This window comes from Wyeomyia smithii, chromosome 1 (assembly GCF_029784165.1).
Source record: "Wyeomyia smithii strain HCP4-BCI-WySm-NY-G18 chromosome 1, ASM2978416v1, whole genome shotgun sequence".
Lineage (NCBI taxonomy): Eukaryota > Metazoa > Arthropoda > Insecta > Diptera > Culicidae > Wyeomyia > Wyeomyia smithii.
The window spans coordinates 12,835,300-12,856,702 of NC_073694.1; the positions used below are offsets into that span (position 1 = coordinate 12,835,300).

The window sequence follows — 21,403 nt, forward strand, 5'->3', positions numbered from 1 at the left end:
TATCAGGATTATACGCGACTCGTCTGCCAACGCACACATCCTTTTTTTCTTTTTCTTTCTTTTTTCGTTCGTTTCAAACGGCAATGGCCAAGCAAATAGGCCGTTTTTGAAGTTCTCTTGCTGACCGCTTGCAGTATATGTTGAGGGCCTATATATTTACTTTTTTCTTGTTTTTGCTTAATGCATATCTGGTTGCTTCGTAACATTGTGTAGTCAGCTGAGATAAATCAATGAGAGATACGTTTCGGTAGTTGCATAATGACTTCATAAACAGATTTTCGAATATTTGAGTCTGTCTTGATTAGGTTATAGGTCCGGTATCCTTGCGTGCGCTTTATTTTTGCGGTGTTACATCATCAACCGGAATGAGTTCGGATCGCGTTATGATTTCCGTAAAAGATATAATGAACTCGTACGCGCGATATTTGGTATTATGAACCCGGTATCAGAACTCAGCGCATCGTTTACCAAAACGAAATCTGCTGCAAACCTTACCCTTTTCTCCAACATCCCAGTGATTTCTTGTGGAAGTGCAGAGGTGTTCTCGGCTTCCAATAAAGCGAGTATCACGTCAACATATTCCTATACACACTCCTTCTTTGACCTGCATTCGGATGCGGCCGGCGCTGGTATTGCCTAATATAAAGATTAAGGTCACCAGTTTTTACACATTGAGGATGAAGGTTAATCCCAAGCATCATCCATTGGTTCTCTGTGTAATTACAGCTGATCTGGCAATAACGGAGTAGCAACCGCGGGCGGTCAATCATGCTCATACTCATGCTCATGCTCTGTCTATTACTTTTGATCGTCCTTCTCATTCTGCTGCCCTGGTATCAGGTATCCGGTTGGGATAAGTTTTTCAGAGGGATCCAAAAATCGTCAAATTAGATACCCTTTTTGAAAATACCAACGCCCTCACCGGAACTAAAGTATAAAAAACAAACTTCTTCAAACATCCAACGAAAGTTCTGATCTCTCTCATTACAGAACGTGTTGCACATTCTTTTGCATAACACCTAGTTGTTCTTGGAAAACTTTGATGTTGGCTGTTCCCAGCCCTATGTTTAACTTACCTTCCGTTCTGTTTATTTACCTCTCAGAGTGCCATCAGCTGCACACCTTCATTCATTGCTATTGGTTGCCCTGGTAACTCATGCCGTTTTCTGGCACGTGTCAACGCAAATGTAGGGATGATTAAGAAAACCTCAACAGGGGAAAGACGGACTTTCGGATTAACATCAACGATTTTTTCTTTCACGGCGGCACAACGCACGTTCCTCAACAGCTTTTTTTTTTATTTGAAAATGTAATAAAATATGTAAGACACTGGCGTTTACATGATGATCTTGCTCGGGAATCGTTCGTTCCTCGATAAGAGTATGTCGGTTCTAGATGTTTGCATTTGTTGTGGTGGAGAAAAGGAGGACGACAGTGGGGAGGGGGTGTGCAGTATTTTTTTTCGCGGGAAATTTACAGCTTGCTTTTTTTCTCTTTAGGGATAGAAATTTATTAATTACGTTCCACTGTTTTTTTTTTTGTCATTGAATAGCTATTAATTTGGTTTCATCACTTATTCGTATTAATATCTCAGCGTGGGCTTGTTTTATGAATTGCGATTATGAAAGCTATCGGAAAAAGCAACAGTCAGACACGAATAGTTTAGTTTAGTATTTTTCTTTTAAAGTTAGATAAAGTGTAAGGTTTGTTTTTGTAAAGATGAGAAGAGCAGATGACCGTGAAATGCATTTTCACAATTGCTGGACAATATTCGCCTTACTCTACGCTTTCGCTGCTATATGCTGGGGTGCGCTTATGTCACTAGAATCAGTGTAAATATAACTTTTTGTTTCAAATTTTGGTGTACTTTTTATATATATATTAGGTCAAAACTTTGAATCGAAATCGAATTTTGCTTTCATAAGCATCTTATGCGTTATTAGAATCTCGAAGTAGGGGACGAAAAATCCAGTATTACTAGTTACGGATCCAAGAAGTTGACTTCAAAAGATAATTTAGAATAACTCTGTTATATTAGTAAAGCTTAATTATTAATCATGTTTGTGTTCCCACTGGTTCGTTATTTAAAAGCTAGATTAATTGAACGTTAGAAGACAAGATAAAACGGTATTTCATGTACGGGTCTGCTGGACTTAGCGCCCTCTAAAGAAATCATTAGTCTCTGAAAGACCTACAGAGGAAAAAAACAGATCGAGGTTATATTAGTAAGCAACAGTTTACAGAGTTAGAACAAAATGGGGGCAAATCAAATGGGGCGGGAGTGGGAAGTATTGTGTGATTGGTACGGGTTGGAGTGAATTTTAAACAAGATATGTAAAGCCAAATTTAAAAAAGATTAATTCTTCAAACTGCGCCTCGTTCAGTAACTTACTTACAGAGTCAAAACTAGTAGTATACGATTGAGTGAAAAAAAGGAGCGCAAAAAGATTCAGGAGCAGTGTTTATATAGTTTGCTCAATTGTCGCAATCATGCAATGCATTCCGCTTGTTGGATCGTGATTCTCTAGACAGTTTAGTTGAGTTGAGTTTATATTTGCATTGGGCTGGAAAAAGTTGAAATTTGCTGCTAATGTTTTGCTGATGGGTTCTGTAATCTGTGATTGAAAAAAGTTGACGCTACTTGGATGATACTTTTAAATTGGATACTGGGTATAACTTGAGTCTGGTTCGCTATTGATCGTGTGTATGGCGAAAAAAGTATTTGCGAAATGTTTTCTGATGGATCATGCAAGAAAAAAATGCGTGTTGAATTTCAAAATCAACGAACTCGAATTGGTGCCCTTAGGGTTTTGATAAGCTTGAGGTGCCGAAAAAACGATCAACGATGAGAAAGAGAAATGAAGCTCTGTACCAAGTGCGATGACAGTTGAAGCGGGTGTTGTAGTGTGAGTTTCTAAATGGCGTTTGATGATACGCTTTGCTTGATCTAGTTCCCTCTGCCATGTTTTATTGCCGGGATTCGCAATGAGGTTATGACTTTTAACTGTTTTTTTTTTTTTGACAATGAAGCAAGGCAAAGTGAACAGATTCCGCTCGCTCCGCGGGGTGGTTCTTCTGTTGGACTGGGGAACAGCAAAAGCCACAATCTTAACCGGGATGGCTTTAAGTACGACGAGGAGCGACGACAAATATCAACTCTACGGTATAGCAATAGTAGCGCTCACATTTTTCGCTTAGTTTTTTTTTTTTTTTTGCTGTTTCAATAGATTTGTTTTTTTTTTTGCTTTCATTACTTGCAGCGGTGTTGTTGTTTGATTAATATATAATAAGAGTAGCTTTTTTCTACATGTACAATTATAGGCATTTTGTTTAGTCAATCTAGTTGATGGCATCGACAGTCGACGGAAATGACGATAAATCTCTCACACAGATTGTTTCGCAGTGTCCTCTCACGATAAGGCGCGTTAAGAACCAACTAAATCTTACGAGTATAAATATCAATATCATTCTGCGTAATTCTTCACACTTTTTTCTTTTTGCCCTCTCACAATTAGTCTGGCTTTTTTTTTCATTTTGATTTCTTCCTTTCCTTGCGCCACTCTCACTCAGTGCTCATATCGTGTTTTAATTTCTTTCGTATTTGTAGATAGACTTTCTGATATGAAGTTTGAAGTTTCTGATTAGCTTATTTGTGTTGATTTCATATAGTTTTTTACGTGTTCTGCACATGTTTATGTTTACAGCTAAATTTGCGTTATGGATTTTTGTTCTATTATACATCGGTGAGTCTTTTTTTTTTGTTTTGTTTTACTCAGGCTCAGTGAACCCTAAAGCGGTAAGCAATCAGGACTAAACAGAGTAATGGTGAAAGTAAGAGTTAGCATCTTCAGAAAGGTGGGTAACGGGCGGGGCTCGGACTTGCGCCAACGCAGGCTTAGAATTGCACCGTTTCGTATTCAGTGTTCAGATATCTTCTGGGTTTAATCAGTGCGGACAAGCTTGCAACACACGGCAACGCTTATTTTGAATTGTTTTATTGTAATTTTAACTTGCAGTGTATCTCAATAACAACTTTTTTTTCTTCTTCAAATACTATCAATAATGCTGTTTATGTTTAAAATATATCGTCTAAATATGCTTGCAACTTTTTAATATAAAAAGTTGTCCGTATTATATCATATGAACTGTGTTTACTCACTCAGCCGTTTTATTAGTTTGAATTGCGCAGAAGGCGTTTGTGTCTTTTTGTTTTCTCGTGCTCGACTGCTTCGACTTCTATTTTTTTTTTATTTTTGAGAACCCCTAACAATTGAAGGTAAGCGTTGAGGGCGTTTGTGGAACTAAATGTAATCAAAATACTAACAGAATTCATTTTTATAGCTAAGAAATAACAACTTATTTGTTCAGCGGAGGAAGACTCAAATAACCGAAACTGCTACTGAAAGAAACAGAAATCCAATCGCAGTAGGGCTGCGGTTTTCAAACGTAAAAAATAACAGAAAAGTGTCATAAAAAACTTCGAAAGTGAAGCAGAAAAACAACTATAACGTAATAGCAACATAAACAAATAATTCTAGTTTTGTTTTATTCAGTGGTTTAAAAAAACTCGTTCACTGTTTCTTTGTACTGCTATGTAGCATTTCCACGGCAAATATATGCGTCTGTTTTCAAGTTATTTCAAATTTAAGCTTACAAAGTTAGAAAATTAACACTAAAATTTTAGAACAATACAAATAAATAGAACAATACAAATAAACAATACAATACAAAAAAAGGTTAAATTTTTTAATTTGACTGGGATAATGTCACCTTTGGTAGAAAAGTTCAGAATGGGTAAATGTAAGATAAACTTTTACTGAAAAATATGAAAACATCGCAACGTAGCAGCTACTTGAACAAACAGTTTTCTTCATTTTGATCGACGCATACAGGAGACGAAAGTTAAGTAACAAAACGCCCACTGTTTGTTGAAGTTGCCAAGCTACGTTACGTCAAAATGGGTTGCGTCCACTATCTTCTTCTTCTTCGTTCTGGGAGTGTGTTGACGTTTTGTCATTAGTAATGACTCATTACAGACTTTTGTTTTGGCACAGCGGTACGCTATATCGCCAGTCATGGCGTCCACTATCCGCCATTGTCGTTCGTGGAAATTTGCATTAACTTGACATGAACATTATTAATGTTTAACAACATTATAGTAAGCGTGTATGACTGAGAGCAAATTATGCGCTTAGAGTGCTTTCGTGCACCATATGATGTAGAGCTTGAATGCCTCTTGAAGACTTCAGGTAAAAGTAATTATCAAGCTTTATATTCGGAAAAATATAACCCTCTCCAAAATCCCCAATACAATTTTACATGATGTTACTAGACAGTGAAAACTCATGATAAATGATTCTTCAAACACACGTATTCTAAGATCATTCACGTACTTCAGTAGCAGTCGAAATAGCATGTTACAGACCCGGGTTCAAGTCTCATTGAAGATAATTTTCATCGTATAACATTTATTATTCATTGTAAGCAACATTTTTGCTCATTTAAAAAAAACAATCAAACAAGTGTGTTGAGTTTCAAACAACAATGTTGAGTAAAAACAAATGCATGAAATAAACCATACGAATTACATTAGAAGATTTTCATTTACTTTTCTTTTGGACACCACATTAATAGATGCAAATATCAGAAAAGCGGCAACTCGAGAGAACTCCAAATAAGTGTTAGTAATGTATATCAAGGGTTGCCACCTGCAGCACTGTTGAATATCATGAAAATATAGGTTTTCTCAAGTTAATGCCTGCATTAGAAAACTGGACGGACGAAACTACCCAAGCAGCATCAATCATAGTAATCCATAAGTCAGCAGAAAAAAATTGACAGCTCTATCAGTTGAACTCTAACCATGATAGCGAAAACAGTAAAACTACTCCCTTCAGAAATGTGCTGCGTCGGAAACGGACATCGTGCGTCGCTTTTTGGACGCCAGATACGCCCGGTCGAGCATCTACAACATCCTGGCACTATTGGAGAACGATCAGTCACCCGACGACCCTGAGCGACAAGAAGCTCCAAAGGATGCTGAAGCGGGAGACTGCGGAAAAGTGGCTACATCGCTGCGTGCGCTTAGCCAGATCGGGAAACGGCAGGCCCGTCTACTGGTCTCGTAGTTGCAGGCAATGACGTAGCGGCAACGGTTTAATAAGCTGCTCAAGTCGATTTTTACGGCGAATCGCAATGCGGCGGTGGTGATGGACGATGAAACCCTTACTCTGGATGGCAACGACTAGCAGGGCACTTCGTATTTTACTTCCCCCATGAACGAGGTGAGCTCCGAGGCCAAGTTAATTTCATACACCAAGTTCCTCAGGAAGGTGCTGCTGTGGTTGACAATCAGCGAGAGCCGCTCTTCTTTCGCTCCGGACTGGCTGTGAACGGGAGTTCTATATTACAAAATACCTGCCGGAAAGTGCGTCGTTCATCAAGAAATACCATAAGGGCGGTCCACGGTCCAGTACTCGAAGTGATCGTTGGAGGAGATGGAGCGGCTGAATATCGATGTGGTACATAAGTCGGCGGACCCGCCTAACGTCCCCAGCCGCGTTCCATCGAGAATTTCTGGGTTAACCTGAAGCGTAAAATCTATTCGAAGAAAGAACAGGTCATAGATATAGTAAGTTGCTATGCTCTGCGTGTTTAGAGACACTCTCTCTCTCAGTTAGAAAAGTAACTGCCACAAGACAAGGTGTGTGATCGATCGAGTTGCACTAGGAACGGGATACGATAGCCCACCACCAATAGGCTACCTTCTCAGTAATCTAATTGGCTGAAACACCATCGAAGATTATCGGTTCGAGACCGGTTTGGTTACACCTTCTGTTCTCGTTCACTTTTCTCAGTCTTGTAAAAATATATGCATTGGTCGCTTTACTTAACTTTAGGCAGTTTTCCAGAAACTGTTGGAGGTACAAACCAAGCAAGCGACGGATAATCAATTTCATATCGAAGAATAGATTTCAATAAATGTTCGTTCCTAGCTTTTCCATCATCAAGATAAAACGAATTCAGTAGATTATCCGATCTACGACCACTATATACTCAATTACAAAAGATTGTGAGCCGTTTAAGATTTTTTTTTTCGTGTTGGGTATTTTGTCACTGCGATCAATTTTTTTTCGATATTTTGTGACTTATTCCCCCTTTTTAATCTTGCTAAGTCAGGATACCGTATTGGAAGTAGTCGCCCTAGTCTGACCAATAGCATTAGTCCAGTCCGGTATTAAACGCACAACAATACTAGGATGTGTTCTCCAGTTTTAAAAGGGTTCTAGAAGCCCGAATGAATAAAGCAATTATCGAAACCGCGTTTCTTCTTTGCACCAACCATTGAGTTATGAGATGAGTTACCAAACGCTCCTTCAATATCAAATGACAATTTCTTTAGCTGTAGAAGATTTCCCTAGTTTTGTAACTATAGCATGGAGTTACCGACGATATGATGACTTGATGTGTTTACCGATTATTTTTTCCATTGTTTTGAGAACGACTGATGATAAGCTTATTGGCCCAAAGGATTTTGGTTCCGGAATATAGCCTAGAATTAAACTGGATTAAAAGCATTGTGTCAGAATGGACTGAAGAAGAACTGCTTCACCCTTCTGTAGTAGTACATACAGAAAAAATAGCGACCTTACCAGGTGATTTGAAGGGCTCATTCAGCTCTACTTTTAGTTGAAATTTGATCAACCAAAGTTATTGCTTCATCATATTAAAGTTCTGTTCTAGCTCAGTCATCGTATTCACCGTTTTGTGAATTTCTGTCCTGATTACAAGAATTCCAGTTCTTGATGCAGAGGTACTTTGGTCTTCACTTGAGTTAATAAGTTAATGAGTTAATTAGTGGAGTATTGTCGATGTTTTCACATGTATTCCTCCAATTTATCCTTTTTGATCTTCTAATTTCTTTTTCATAGGCAGTGAGGGATTGTTTGTATTGGTCATACTGTTGAGTAGCCCAGTTGAAAAGTTTCCGATTTTTTTCTGAAGTTTTTGTAAAGATTGGTTCCACCAAGGTACCTCTCTATTTGTAGATCGTATCTTTGTAGGGCTGCAATCAAGGTATGATTTCTGGATCACATTTGAGATATGTGGAAGAAGGTGGACGGTAAAATTTGCCACCACTGCCAAAAAGAGGGCTCAGAACCAGGATGAATTTTCTCGGAGCAAAAAATCTGCTGTCAAGGAGACCAAGAAAGTTGATAAACAGCCGACGAAGACGAGAAACGCAGAGTCTGGTGCCAACTAGAAGTCTTCACGTCGGTTGAGGACCTACGAGTTGGTATCAAAGGATGACTGTGCCTCTACGTCAGGAGGAGCGATGGGAAAATCATTTAAATTGCTTTGCACCTTGATGATTTCCTTACCGTATATGAGTCTGGAAAAGGAGTTCGAGGGCATCATCAAGCAGCAAAACTTCAAGGTAACGTATTCCGAGAAAATCAAATTCTTCTTCCGAATCCAAGTCACCTGTTATGAGGAGTACGTCGCACCGTACGAAGCTTCTGACAAAATTCGGTTCAGCGAAGCCGTCTACGATCCCATTGGACTCTGGCTACTTACTCTTTAAGAAGGAGTTTACGCTGCCGAATAACCAACTGATTGAGTATAGGCGAAACGTATCCAGCGGTGTCTCAAAAGTGTAATCTACGAGCTAGTCCTGGAAGTAGATTCCACGCACTTAGAAGTTTTCGTCGACGCTGATTGGATCCGTGATACCAAGGACCGCAAGTCAACTACGGGCTACCTAATATGTTATGCAGGTGGATAGGATAGCCCTCCAGTACGAAAGATTGCGTAACATTAAGCACTTTCGAAACTGAATATGTCGCAGACGGCAGTCATGCTCAATTACAATATAAACTGTAAAAAATTTTCGGACTATGGGTATTATTCCCGCTTTTGGAATACCCATATTGGATATTTGATCATATCATGCTGTTCCAGCCAGAGCTGCGAATTTTTACTGTCAGCGACAGAATATCAGTTGAAATTGAAAGCTGTGAATATTAATTTCAGCACGAACGAGCTAAGAAAGCAATTACTTTCAGCTTCAATCTGTTGACAGTGGTAGTGTTGTTTTAGCGAAGTCTATGGGTTCGAGAATGTAGATGCTTATTTACTTCATCGGCTTTATGTATAGGATTGGCTTAGATAAAATATACCGTGAGACGCTCTAATCCTGCGCACTTAGTATCAAAATGTTGATGCCGTTTAGTAAAAAAGGAAACATAAGCAGAAAGTTAACTGTTGATGTATAGGAAATCACTTCCCAACATCATTTTTGAAAATCTGCTTCTAATTGATTTTTGTTCCAACATTTTAATATGAAGTGCGCAGAGTTAGAAACCGCGCAGAATTAGGACGCCTTACGGTATTCAACATGTTCCTAGACAATATCATTTTTTTTACTGACATGATTTTCAGTGAGAATTGACACGGGTAACACTCAATAACAGTTTCAACTTGAGAAAATGAAATTGCTGTTGTGATTCTTATTTTTAAGTTTCGAAATTTCGCAGCTCTGGTTCCAGCAACCGACAACGGTTAGATTTAACCAAATATCTTAAAATAACAATATAGTTCACTCTCTAATTTCCCATATATTTCCGTGGAGACAGACAGGGAACACCCCCTCTTGTGGTGAAAAAGGTAACTAAACTCATTGCACAGTGGTACAGTAAGGCAATTTAGGCGGCCATAAGCTTTTCGTTGCGATTTTGGTTTGCGATTTAAAGCCATAGTTTTTGTAAAAAGTTGTTTCTTATACATAGTCCTCTATTTATGTGCGAATGAAAATTAGGGTGGTCCTAAAATCAACGGAATAAAAACAAACTAACTTGTTTTTATTTGCATAAATAATTGTAAACCATTTTTGTAAACTAAATAATAACTAAATAAATAATTGTAAACCATTTTTGTAAATAATTGTAAACCATTTGTAGACATTAAATTTGGTTTCCAAATCAGCCTTTTCACTCTATTTTTTCGATTCAAATTTAAAAACAAAGTTTTCTTCGGTAACTTTAATCAAAAATACGCCAATTTTGTCGAAAAAACATTGTCGATATATTGTACAGATGGACTCTTCACTATTTCTATTTTAAAAATAGGCCCTTTTGATATATTGATGTTTCCGTTTACTGCCTGTAATCGCATAATTGTAACATTCGACATTTTATGGATTTCGTGCTTTTGATTGGGAAATGCTCAGAATAGTATGTACTTTTTACATCTGGAAAAATATGCTTATGTTTGTTTAAAAAAAGTCGTAAAAAATACCAAGTTGTTTTGTAACATAGCATAAATAACCGCATAATTGTCACACTACTTAACTTTTTCAACTTTTTTGTCAAAAAAGTTTCCATCCAAATCCACATCTGCATCCTTTGGAACTCGGAAGTTATTCTGGTCCGGTAACTAACCAGCGGTGATCAGTTTCTGATGTTCAGCTCATGCTTGTTGAATACATGAAAAACTTCATTTTCCCTGTGATATATTCCAAAAGTAGCTTGAAAGTGACGGCATAAATGTATCATTGCAAAAACTTCAACCAATTTGACTTCAAAAGTAATTTTCAATGTATACATAGTGTAAAGTAGTACTTTTTTCATGATAGTTAGTTCAGTTGAAGTGTCTATTTGCAAGAATATATTAGGAACAATGCATTTAAGGTCAAAATATAAAAGTGCGATTTGCTCGAACAACCAATTTTGCAAATGTTACAAATATGCGATTATGGGCAGTTTAGGGCAAATATAAATATTTTTTTTTTGTATCATATGAAAGAACAAATATTGTATAAATATTGTGAAGAAATACCAAAAGTTGCTTAAAATTAGTTGATCTACAACTGTGCCGATGAATGTATACATTAATTTCTGCAAATAAAAATGTTAGTTTTTTTATTAAGTCGATTTCAGGACCACTCTAATTTTCATTTGCACATAAAAAATAGACTAAATATAAGAAACAACTTCTTAGAAAAAATTTTACTCTAAAACCAAAAAATCGCATCGAAAAGCTCATGTCCGCCTACATTGCCTTACTGTACCACTGTGCATTTTTGTTGAATTTCTGTGAGCGTGTGACCGACATTTTCACACACGAAACTAAATTTACTCAATTTTAGATTTAGTTGACTCAATTTCATACTTTCACAGAAAAAAATATGTTGCAGATTTCGTGCGTATATTGTTGGTATGTAAAACTAACGCCATTCCGGGAGTTAAATATTGATAATATAATGTGATGTAGCTCATCGAGGCACTAAGAAGAAATATTCAAATAATCAGGCCACGACGTGTAAATGGTAAACTAATCCCAAGTTGCTATATACGTGGTTCCCTGTGTAACTTCACTAGCTCAGATCCATCACGGGAAGCAACTACGAAATGTGCGGCCGTCAAGCTCAAGCTCAATGATCAGGCCACGAAGTGTACAATTAAATGAATGTTTCAATTACTCGTGGAGAAGATAAAAGGAGAAACCGCATAATGGTTGTCAATAGTCGTATATGGTTGTTGTGCAACTTTTAGCTTCGCCATTTTACAACTCAAAATGTTGTCTGAGGTCGATTTTTGGTTTCAGTGCATCATCACGATTTCAGAAATACTCATATTGGGTGGTATTTGGTCATATCTCACTGTTTCTTAGAAACCGGAAGTCGCCAACTTGGATTTCAAAAGGACATTCGGAGACAATTTCTGGTCTCTGGGCGTCATTCTGGTTAAAGAAACATCCATATTAGGTGGTATTTGGTCATTTTCGTCTCTTTTCCAATCACTGGAAGTCGCCATCTCACAATTCAAAATGTTGTCTGAGGTCGATTTGTGGCTTCAGTGCATCATAACAATCGCGGAAATACCCATATCTGGTCATTTGCCGCTGTTTTTCAGAAGCCGGAAGTCGCCATCTTGGATTTACAACTGGCATTTGGAGGCAATTTCTGGCCTCTGAGCGTCATTCTAGTTAAAAAACACCCATATTAGGTGGTATTTGGTCATTTTCGGCAGTTTTCCAGACACCGGAAGTCGCCATTTTACAACTCAAAATATTGTCGGAGGTCGAAAAACGTACAAACCGTGGAACACCACCCATGGATTGCCTCATACATTGGCGAACTTTATTATTATAAAATATTCGGCCGAGTCCACTTCAGAATAAAATGTGCATTTTTTTTTTCAGTATACTCATTAGGGTAATATTATTGTTAAAAGTTACTCTTTTTCGCATGTCGTGTAAAACAAAATCAGAAGTGGCGCACCTAGTGGTCGAAAAGGTGACTAACGCTTCTGTCATTTTCAATTTGTCTTTATAATTTCACGTAAGTGAACTATATTGGTATTTAAGATATTTGATTTAACGCAAAACGAACAAAATTTATGCCCTCAAGGGTCACAAAACCACATGTTTTCCTATGCAGGTATATGTTTTGTTTAAAATTTGACCTTTAGGCCCTCTGCGCCACCTTTAGACTTAAATAAAATTGAACCAATTTTTTATATGTTGGCTATTGAACTCCAAGGAGGTGTTTTTGCCTGGGATTACGGATGACGCAATTTTTTTGGAAATCCCCACCCTAGTGTATCATTTCATGGTGACACCCTGTATACATATAAAAATGGAGTTCTGTCTGTCTGTCTGTCTAATCCATAAGTGAGTGTGTATTTAATCCATATAGACTTGAAAATTTTTATGTAGAGGTTTCTGGGTCTGAGGAAGGTTGTTATGATAGTTTGAGACCCCTTCCACCTCTAGAAGGGAGGGCTCTCATACAAATGAAACACAAATGCATAACTCGAGAATCCAGCAAACAGAACCAAATTTGGCATGTGGATGTTTTAAGAAATAAAAAATATTTCTCTGGTAGTTTGACACCCCTACCTGTTTTAAAAGGGACGGTTCCCACACGAACGAAACACATATATCTGTATAACTCGAGATGTAATCAAATAAATGAAATCAAATTTGGTGTGTACTGGTTAACGAAAGCAAGAAATATTTCTGTGGTAGATCGAGATTTCTCCTCCTTTGGAAGGGAGGGCTTCCATACAAATGAAACACGAATTTATACATAACTCAAGAACTAATCAAGCAAATGGAACCTTATTTGGAAAATGAGGATTTTAGAGCACATAAAACATTTCTATGATGGTTTGACACCTTTTCCGATTCAGGAGGAGAAGTATTCCTACACAAATGAAATACATATTTCAACCAATTTTTCCGGAAAACGATGCACAGAAGCCAAAAATCGACTCTGGACCCAGAGGTCAGAAATTGACCACAAATGCTATTTTGAAATCCAAGATAACGACTTCCGTTTCTGGAAAACAGTCGAAAATGACCTAATACTACCCAATTGAGTGTTTTTGATGCATAGCAGTCAAGAATCGACTCTGGAAATCATTCTGTTGTCTATGACTGCGACTTCCGGTTTCTGGAAAACAGCTAAAAACCCTAAAAACCCAATGTGGTTATTTCCAGAATCAGATTGATACTCAGAGGCCAGAAATTAACTCCACATGCCATTTTAAATTTCCAAGAATACACCTTCCTGTTTCTAGTAAACAGTTAACAATGACTGAATGCCACTCAATATAAGTTTTTTTTAGAATCGATATACAGAAGTCATAAGGCGAGGATTCCGATTAATCCAATCATATCGAAATTTGTGTTTTGAGTTTGAAAATATACAATATCCGATTCGTCATGCATTTGCAGACTATAAACAAACAGCAAAATCAATCTTTGAAATCAATTAAGAATGCTTAAAATTATTCAAATAAAAACAATATTAAGTTTGGGTGCATCACACAAACCATGTCCGAATAAAACCAAACCATGACAGCAACGGGTTGCCGCCTGTTTAATGAACAAACTCAGCTGAAGGAAACAGTCCTAGCTTGAGGTGAACAAGTATCGAGAGCTTATTTCTGATTTTCTCCAAAGAACAGGTTTATGTAACACTATAAGCGATTACTGTGAAACCCCCACAGGAGACGGTAATTAACAGAAAAAAAACGAAACGCCCTCACAGCGAAAATCGGCTTACACGCTAAATCGTTTCACTCGGTGTAATACCTATATCCCATTCTCCCCCCTCCGCTTTCGAATGCACGGCCACGGAAACACGTAAGTAAGCAGCAGAGCACACAACGAGCGAGTTCCGTATCACTGCGTGAGGTCTCGTCTTGCATGGTGTGCATGATAAGCATGTATTATCTGCTTCTTCTCCTGGTTTATATTTAATCATTAGCTTCTCCGTTAAGCTGTACACTCTCGTTACACGGCGGAAAATTGCATCTTTATTGCCGTGGTTTTATCTGTCTCTATCTGTCTGTCAACCTCTACAGTCTTCTAGGATGTTAATTTTTTTGATCATGGTAAACAAGTGTATCTGTGTGTGTGAGTACTTTTTGCGTTATTAAACAACTGCGTTCCTTCGACGTTTACGATTATCGTTTGTTCATTTCTTTATGTTTCACTTACAAAAGCTACGTATTCAACATTTGCGTTTGTTTTTTTTTCTTCTTGTTTTGGTTTAAATTGGCTCTAATGTTCGCGAAATATTTGTGTTTACTTATTGTACCAATCGATTTATCATTCCTATAAACCCTAGTCCGATGTATCACATTTCATGTCACAAGTTTTTTTTTTTTGCTATTAGAACTTAAGGTGTCGGAAAATGTCGCAAAATTCGCAGGACGTTCGAGCTGAGAAGCGGCTGTCGCTAGCTCGCTTCCCACCGGTTTGAACTTTTTTTCTCTATCTCTCTTTCTCACTCGGGAAGCCAACAATCGAAGCAAGCTGGTATGATGGTTTTATGTACAGTCCAGGTGCTGTTTAACAGGCACCGGAAACGCGGCTGGCAGTCGCTAATAGTAGTACCTTGCGGAGTCCTCCGGGAATACCTTCCCTCAAATTCGTTTGATCGTGTTACCGGTAAAGAAGATCGACATCCGGCGACTGAAGGTCATCGGTTCCTCGTCGGAATCATCGTCCTCATCGTCGTAGTGGTACCGGCCTCCGGCGCCGTACGATGAGCCGTAGTGCGGGCGACTGGTGTGGTTTTGATGGTAACTACTGGCCCGGCGGTTGTGTGAGTTCACGTGGTTACCCACGACCGGACTGCCCTGGAATGCTAGCGTACGTGGCATCGGCGGTGACAGCGGGTTCTGACCCTGATCATCCGAATCGCAGAAGCCCGGATTGAGAATTATGTTCGGCACCAGCTCGACGCTGTCCAGCTCTTCCTCTTTTTCTGTGAGCGTGCGAGTGTGTAATATTTTGCCCCGTATGTGAACATTGATTTTTCAGCGTGTTTTCGTGTGGTTTTGCGCGTTAGATTTGTTTGTTGTAGAATATTTTGATGATAGTCATATGTTTCGGTTTAGTATTCGATTGGTTCCGTAAGCGATAGGCAGAAGTGATTGGAAAATTCAGGAAAAAATCTATTAGAAGAAAAATATTGCATTTGGTTGGGTGTTTTAGCGCACAGACACAGTAAGCGTTACTATTTATTGGGCGAAATTCAACATCAGATGAACTTGCACGGATTTTCACTATCTCGGTAGGAGAATGGCTTACAACTGTTCAACGCTCGAGTAAGCCTTTTTCCTTGCTACACGCTAAGGTAACATCAGTCTATTATGAATTCACTATCAACAGTCCGTTAGCGCCTCGTACTAACAACAGCTAGGACACTTCGTATACTGGACAAAATCTAAAACATATATTCTAAACCTAGACACAGCAATTCTAACGAAAACAAGCCACTCGTGAGCACTTTCAATTCTCGTGTTATTTGTGTTAAGTGTGTTAAAGGGTTTCCGAAGCGCAGCGCTTCAAGTATGACAGTTCTCGATTGATTTTAGCTACCGCGTCTAAAAATGATATATGCGGAAAACAACTACTTCTAGAGAAACAGGAATTCTTCGATCAAATAATAACAAATCGAAATTTGCTAGAAAAAAAGCTACCTCTAAATACAGTATCACTAGTTTGTCTTTCATACTTTATTGTGACAGTTTCGAAATTGGTCCCAACAGGCAACTACGCCTACTATAAAGGAAATAAGTGTCTATATGAACACGCAATCCAAACATACAAGCCAAATAAAAACGAAACACACACTTTCAACAGTAACAGAAAGTCAAACTACTACTACTACCAGTACCGATTGGCTCCCGGCACTCCTTGTACAGCACGATGCACGTGCCGAGCGAGAGGATAACGAGCGTTCCCATGACGACACCGACGGCCGCTATCCAAACACGGGTGTCAAAGTTCTGCGCGTCGATCATTATCCGCCGGATCAGATCTGGACGAGGACGACGGGTCGGTAAAAACAACACCAGGCAAACAAACAAATTGAGGAAAACATTCGTACAGAGTTGTGTGTGTGTGAGTCGGTCACGCACACTCACAAAACCAAAAAAGTTAGACGTCTAGAATTTGGGGTTCGCTTACCTTTTTCCTCCATGTCGGGTGTTGTTGTGGCCGTTATGGTCATTACATCACCGGCACCGAGCGCATTATTAGCCCAAATCCTGAACTCGTACGTGGTGTTCGGGATGAGGTGATAAATCTCCAACTGTCGCTATGGTTATTGTGGATTCGAAATCGAGGGAAAAGTTCGGCATACACAAACGTTAGAGACAGAAAGGTGAACACCTGCTAGCAGCTAGTTTTGGTACAACTTACCGCATTCGGGCTGATGTGCCGTGGGTCGATCGTTTCCCACGGTTCCTCGGGATCATCGTCGGTCATCCGAAGTTTGCGCATTTCTGCGGTAAAATCACGAATCGCGTAACCACCGGTCCGGTTTGGTAGCACTTCCCACACCAGCACGGCAATAATGGTGGAGGCACGCACGAAAAAATTCGAAACCGCCAGCGGTGGCCTTCGTATCTTAATGTTGAAGCGCCGTATCTCGACGTACTGGTCGGGCTGATCGTTAACCGCAGCCGACGCCGTTGCCTGTTGTTCGTCCGTTTCGACGCTGCTGCTGCTACTGCTGTTTAGGGTGTCATTGTGAAGACTGAACAGCAGGACGCTATCGATGGTGACATTTTCCGGAGACGCCCCACTGTCGACGTCCAGCTCTACCGTCGTGAAGGAGGGAACCAACTCCGAACAGGTGTAAAGACCACCGTCTTTAGTGGTGAGATTGGTGAGCTGCAGCGAGCCGTCGCTCTGGAATGAAATGCGGCAAAGTAAGCTTTGAAATTATCTGTTTCTAGATGTCAAAACTCTTCGTTCTCATAATATAAATATCAAAATAGTGGAGAAGATTGGGCGGCACTAAATTCAATAAATTGAAATAATCATTCCAACGCTTGCTCCGGTTTCGTCCTGTTTGGTAAGAGGCAAAGTTTTGTGCACTGCTCGCATGGAAGAAGACCCGATACCGAGAAATAAGTGTTTTACGAGCAGGCAGGATGTGTTTGCGATAGCGGGACATCAAGATCGTCATCGGGGATATCCTAAGGAAAGACATGGATAAACCGGTGATCGGCCACGGTAGTTCGCACACCGGAACGAACTATACGGTAGTTCGAAGTACGTTCATCCTCCGCAAGGACACTAAAAAAACTACGTTTGATGGCTACCCCCGCGGGATAGCGCACCAACTGATTCAAAGTCCGCCGACGAATCAGGAGGGGTGGTTGTGGAAAACCGTTGGGTTACCGAAGAAGAGAGAAAGCACCAAGAAGGCAGCGAGCACCAGGAATATGAAGCACCAAAACGTCCACAGAAGGTTAAGATGACGCTTAGCAGGGGGGAAGTCGTCATCCCCTAGACGGACGAGTCAAAATACTCCAAAGCCTTAGGATAATCAGAGGCGAAACCCAGCTCAAGGACTAGGCTAGTCTATGGGATTCTAAAAACAAGGGCGCAATGTACAAGACGGTATCCGAGAAGGTCCTAGAAACGGATGTGCAAGTTTTGGCACTCACCTCAGAGGTGACAGCTTGAAAACCTGCACGAAATCACCGAGGCGCGCGATATTACTGAGGCCCTCAAAAAGCAGCGCGGGGCGTAAGGGTCCAGAGAGGAACCAGATGGTTTCTTTCCTGTTTCTGACGTGTAAGTGGCCCGATAGGAGCCACTTGTGTAGGCGTTGCGGTTTGCGCAGCCTATAAAAAAGAAAACTGCGACAGGCCTTCTAAGTACATGGTATGTACCGACAAACGGTACGCCAAATGCTGCATGGCAAGTCGTAAGGGTAACACAAAAGAAGCTAAACGACGGACCGTGGACAACGGGCAGGTTTCCGGTTCAGGAGGTTGTGTCAACCTCGAACGAGTTTTTCGTTTAAGCAGTTGCCGAGTAAAACAGAGGGAAGGCAGGTGGCTCTACCGGAGTGCTGACCAATTAGCTGCTCGGAGCTCGTATAGTTTAATTCAATATCTTGTGAAATTTGTGGAATAAATTCATTGTTTTGTTATCCCGTAAACTATGATTATCGTGTGTAAATATCTAAGAAATTTCTTGATTGCGCGCCGCTCCGTTGCGCTTAATTATAAATTTCGCGAGTGTATGAATTTTTGTTGTTTTGGTTAACCAATAACGGGCTACTACTCTTTACGCCGATTTCTTCAGCTGAAGCGACATCTATCGACAAATATCGCAAATTTATACTACTCGACTTTTGTTCTGATTGTAATACTTGCGAGTACCGCTAAAGGCCCACACTTGCGCGCATGTTGGCGAAGCAATGCAAAAAATGCTAATTGTTGTCTACCGCGGCTACCGTGGAAGTTTTTTTTTCAACTTGAATAAATGTTCTGGAGTAACACGTACGCTGCAATCGTCATCAAGTAAGAACAATCTTTTCTGGATGTGTGGATGTGTGCTGAACTTTTTTTTTTCAATATAGTTTGATTTGTCAGAATCGTAGTTTTAATAGAAATATTTACGTTTTATTTTGTTAACTATACAAATTCAAGTTGAATTATAAAGCTGATGAGTCGATTCTATCGTTACAATCGCCAATGAAAAGAAGATATTTGACAAACAACTGTTATATGTGTATTCGTTTTCTTCTATTAATTTCTTATATAGATAGACTAAAGCGCTTGTTAAAAGAAAGACGACTCCATCCTTCTAAGATTTCAGAATTTTTTTGTGACAAGTGCAGTATTTATGCTAAGGTGTTTCCACAATTCGTTTGTCACAATCCGTACATTCTTCGCTATTTACTAATCGCATCACGAAAAAAAGCTTCCGATGTTCAATCTTGCCGTTAGCCGTGAGGTATAAGAAACTTCTGTGCACCGAGCATATCTGTTTTTCCGGGATATTTCGCCAAGTACGGCACCAGTCATTTGCTGTACTGTTTTTCTCCACCTCTGGCAGTTCAACAGTTAAATAACTGCACTCAAAACCAATCACTCACGCGTCGCTAGCAGCTAGTTCTTAATGGCCCACAGTTACTCACCGTAGGGGTGTGAATCGCCCTCGTTATTTAGAAACAAATACACGCGCATTGGAAGCCTGTCGCGTGAGTAGCAAAAAGCCGCTTGACAACAGTATGTCGGTATCTGTTTGCAAAAACGAAACAGACCACAGATTCTGACTTTATCTCGTCCGTAAGTCACTGTTGAGGCTGTATGTGAGAAGTCGAAAGTTATTATCGAAAATAATCCAATAGTGATAAAGCTTGTTTGAAAAAGGTTAAGCCATCGAGTTACTTTCCTTTGTATCATTTAAAAATGGATTGGACACATCGCTCAAGAAGAAAGCAGTGGATCCCGAAACATGGCCTGAATGACTTCTGTTTCGTGAATTCTATGGAACCGTAAATTTTCACCACCCAACATCGACCAACGTACTTGCGCTTCCTTTACTACTCCATCAGGCTTCTTCATCTCCAAACACACTCATTATGGACTGCTGAATCCTCAAACCTTTAATACATGGATTGCCGACCAACCGCAGCCAACTTCTTCCTCAACATCGTAATTACTGTAAGCCTTATGGAAGTCCTCAATCCTCTCGTCACAGTCGCGCACTTCCAGCCAGCTGCCAGCAATTACGAAAAAATCATGCTCAAATAAAACATCTTTTGAATCGAAATCCGTACACAGTTTTTTGTTTGAATCAAAACCCGTACACTTTTGAATCGAAATCCGCACAAACGCGATATAGACTGGATCAAAGTCCATACAGCAATGAATCAAAATCCGTATAGATTTAGAGGCACAAAACTGAACATCTTTTATTTATAATTCATCTATAAATCTACGATGAAATATATTTTGTAGATCAATTGGTTCCTAAAGTTTCATACGGTTTTCTTTTTTTATATATCAGCTGAAATAGTGCAATTTTCGTAGCGTTTCGTTGCGACACTCCTTATCGTGATAACCGGAACGCCGGAACCTCTCGATGCTTCCCGGTACGACTTGCCCTTGCGCACCTCAGTCACAGCTCCTTCGAAATTGTTTGCCGTATATTTAAACTTGTTTTCTTGCTTTATATTCTGAAAACAAGAAGAAAGTTCAACAATATATGCATGATACACACGCTGTACGGATTTCGATTCAAGCAATTAAAAGGTTCAAAATCCGTACGGCACAGTTTTTGTTGAATAAATACAATTTACACTATTTGCCAGACAATGTACAGCTCGAAAATGACAAAGACCTACATTTTCCATCAATTTCAAAAAGATTCACAGAGTAACACACTTTTATCCCACTTGAAAAACGTTTTTATCTGAAGAACGTTTGCTTAGTAATTCTCCAACGATACAACAAAATGACAACTGAAACCGATACACGATTGATTTTTCATTTTTAATATTTCTATTCCATGGCCTACTAGCGCATAGTTTAATTTAACAGGAGGCCAACAGAACGGACATGTATATGTAACTATCATATAAGGTTTCATTTTTATAATGGTTAAAATTGAAGAAAAACATCAAGGTGTACGGATTTCGAAACTGCACGGGTTTCGATCCAGCACGGTAGTAATTTTTCAGAAATTAAGTTGCTACTTTTTTTGGAATTTGATAGTTTTTTAATTAACTTTTTTTTAATTGGACAATCGGTACCCGTAAATGAGTAAGCCATGGACGTTTGGTGATTCGACAGGTGCACCTGTTTCTTCCTAACGAAATTCGAAAGCGACTGACAAATACTCCACGATGTAAGATCCAGGCCAGTGTAAAATCGGATCCCTCACGCTTTTGGGATTCCGTGAAGAAACGAAAATCATCTTCTCGCATTCCATTCAACACAAAATTTCAACGATGTCCTATAGCTCTAACTAGGAAGCAGGAAACGTTTTCGCCCTTCACTTCGAAAGTGTTTTCGAAGTAAGCCATCACCTGTATCATGCCACAACCGTTTCGCTCACATTCCCTCACAACACA

The 21,403-nt window shown here is 39.4% G+C and overlaps 1 protein-coding gene across 2 annotated transcripts in view; it reads right to left on the minus strand.

Moving 5' to 3' along the window:
• Positions 1-1,263: 1,263 nt before the first annotated feature.
• Positions 1,264-21,403, minus strand: part of LOC129717721 (uncharacterized) — an 80,552-nt gene continuing 60,412 nt past the window's right edge. Inside the window, exons 3-6 of one of the 2 annotated variants that reach the window (XM_055667836.1) lie at positions 16,723-17,214; positions 16,489-16,618; positions 16,196-16,339; positions 1,264-15,280 (exon numbers count right to left, since the gene is read on the minus strand). In XM_055667836.1, the coding sequence (XP_055523811.1) occupies positions 14,937-15,280; positions 16,196-16,339; positions 16,489-16,618; positions 16,723-17,214 (1,110 nt within the window). In that variant the 3' untranslated portion in view covers positions 1,264-14,936. Of the gene's footprint in view, positions 15,281-16,189; positions 16,340-16,488; positions 16,619-16,722; positions 17,215-21,403 lie in introns of both variants that reach the window. The other variant, XM_055667828.1, reaches the window with a different exon arrangement.